This window comes from Martes martes (genome assembly GCF_963455335.1).
Source record: "Martes martes genome assembly, chromosome: 15".
Lineage (NCBI taxonomy): Eukaryota > Metazoa > Chordata > Mammalia > Carnivora > Mustelidae > Martes > Martes martes.
In genome coordinates, this window is record NC_137903.1 from 3,694,856 (window position 1) to 3,697,013 (window position 2,158).

At 44.1% G+C, this 2,158-nt stretch overlaps 1 protein-coding gene across 1 annotated transcript; it reads right to left on the reverse strand.

Annotated features, from left to right (window-relative positions):
• Positions 1-471: 471 nt before the first annotated feature.
• OR10X1 (olfactory receptor family 10 subfamily X member 1) lies at positions 472-1,404 on the reverse strand (the record flags this gene model as incomplete). The annotated part of the gene is made up of 1 exon (XM_080824171.1): positions 472-1,404. The coding sequence occupies one exon, from the start codon at positions 1,402-1,404 to the stop codon at positions 472-474; it is 933 nt and encodes a 310-aa protein (XP_080680297.1).
• Between the last annotated feature and the right edge of the window lie 754 nt (positions 1,405-2,158).

A 2,158-nucleotide genomic window follows, 5' to 3' on the forward strand; every position in this document is an offset into this window, starting at 1 on the left:
ATAGAGGTATCAGTCCAGATATGCACAAGGAGACAGTTGATGATTTCTACATAGTGTGTCACCTACTAGAAATGACTTATCTCCCGGGAGGCACAGTCCAATGTCTCACAGTGTTTCCAAGAAAAGTTCCTCATCTGCTGTATCTTTAGATATTTTTAAGCATCTCTTAGTGTTGTGGTCACAAGGGTTGTTTTTTCCTTTCTACAATCTTGCTTTTCCCCTTCCATCAGTGGAAGGTTGGCTGGCAGAAGCCGAGGGTCTTTAAAAGCAGCCAGTAGAGGAAGCACAAGTAGTTGAACAACTTTCTTAACAAACTAAGTAAATATTTGTGATGCTTAAGTTCCCACACTCAGTCTATGGATTCCTCCATGACAACAGGAAAAAGGCAAATGGCACAGGCTTCTCCTGATGTCACAGGATAAATGCCTACTGACGTCAGGGGACAGTCACTCATGTAGCATTAATCCAAGATTATTTTTTCAAGAATCTCCTCTTTCCAAGCACCTTTCTTAAGGCATTCTTCATGTCCTTATTCCTGAGGCTGAAAATTAGAGGACTGAGGAAAGGGGTAATGACCGTGTAAGGGACGGCCATGAGCGTGTCGTCCCCTCCTGAAGCTTCTGGCTTCAGATAGACAATGGCTGCAAACCCAAAGTGGACAAGGACCACTGTGAGATGCGAGGCGCAGGTAGAGAAGGCCTTTTGCTTGCCCTCGGCTGACGGGATCCTGAAGACAGTGGAAAGAATGAACACGTAAGTGATGATGATGAGCAGGAACGTGCCCATCAAGCCAGACACAGAGATCACCGTCACAACGGACCCTGTGAGGTCGCTGTCCAGACAGGACAGCCTCACCACTGCTCGCATGTGGCAGAAGAAGTGTTTGACAAGGTTGGGGCTGCAGAAGGAGCCCCTGAATATCAGGGCAGTCTCTATCAGAGAGATAAGGAAGCCTCCAGCCCAAGCAGAGGCCACAAGTCGTCCACACCCCACGTTGGTCATAAGCAGTGGATATCTGAGAGGGTTGCAGATGGCCAGAAAGCGATCATATCCCATCAAGGTCAGGACGATGCAATTGGTGCCACCGAGTCCCAAGAAGAAACACATCTGCAAGCCACACCCTGCGACTGAGATGCCTCTGTTCTCAGTCAGCAGATCTGCCAGCATCTTGGGGATGATGGTCAGTGTGTAGCAGGTCTCAGAGAAAGACAGGGCACCAAGGAAGAGGTACATGGGGATGTGGAGAGATCTGTCCACCCAAGTGAGACCCATGATGGCCAGGTTACCTGTGAGGGTGAGAAGGTAGAGGCCAAGGAAGACCACGAAGAGGAACATCTGCATATGTGGGTACACGGAGAAGCCAACAAGAATGAATTCTCTCACGATTGTTTGGTTGACCTTCATTGTTTGCATGTCTAAAATCTGAAAGAAAGAACAAATAAATACTCCATTCTCTGTTATTCTTTGAAAATTATGTTGCGAATAAGACAGAGGATCAGAGTTATAATTACTAACTGATTTTTCACTTAGTTTAGCAAAATACTGTGTGTATAGGTTATGCGTTTTCCTAATTTTTAACTCACTTGTTACACCTTTGTTCAGTGACCAATCCTTGATCACTTACTGGGTGACAGACATACCTTCTGGCTCATTTTAAAAGGACTTTACTGGGTGGTAATATAATGAGGGGAAAAATATTCTGATTGATATCCAGATAAAGGAAATTCAGGTGCATTAGGTAAGCCAGATTTGATCAGACTCTGAATAAAAAAAACAAAAACAAAACAAAAAACAAACAACTACCAAGTAGTTAATACACAGAGTCAGAGTCTGACAAAGCAACTTCTACATATAACATTGTAAATATCTAATGAGTGAAGGTTGATAATTGGTTTGTTAGGAAATCGGGGCCACTTTTGGACAACGGCTTATAATTATAAGGAAGCCCAAATTCATTATCTCTTCTTGGAGAAGACATTTAGGTCCTGAAATATTAAAAGAAAGTGAAGAACACGTTCCCTCCCCTTGTTCTGAGGAGAGGGAAGATAGTGATACTCCAGGACCCTTCAGAATAAAAGTGACTAATAGAGTACGTGGATGGTGTTGATAAACAGACCCTTTACACAGGCACAGTGCAGGTAGCAGCTGAAAATCTGCC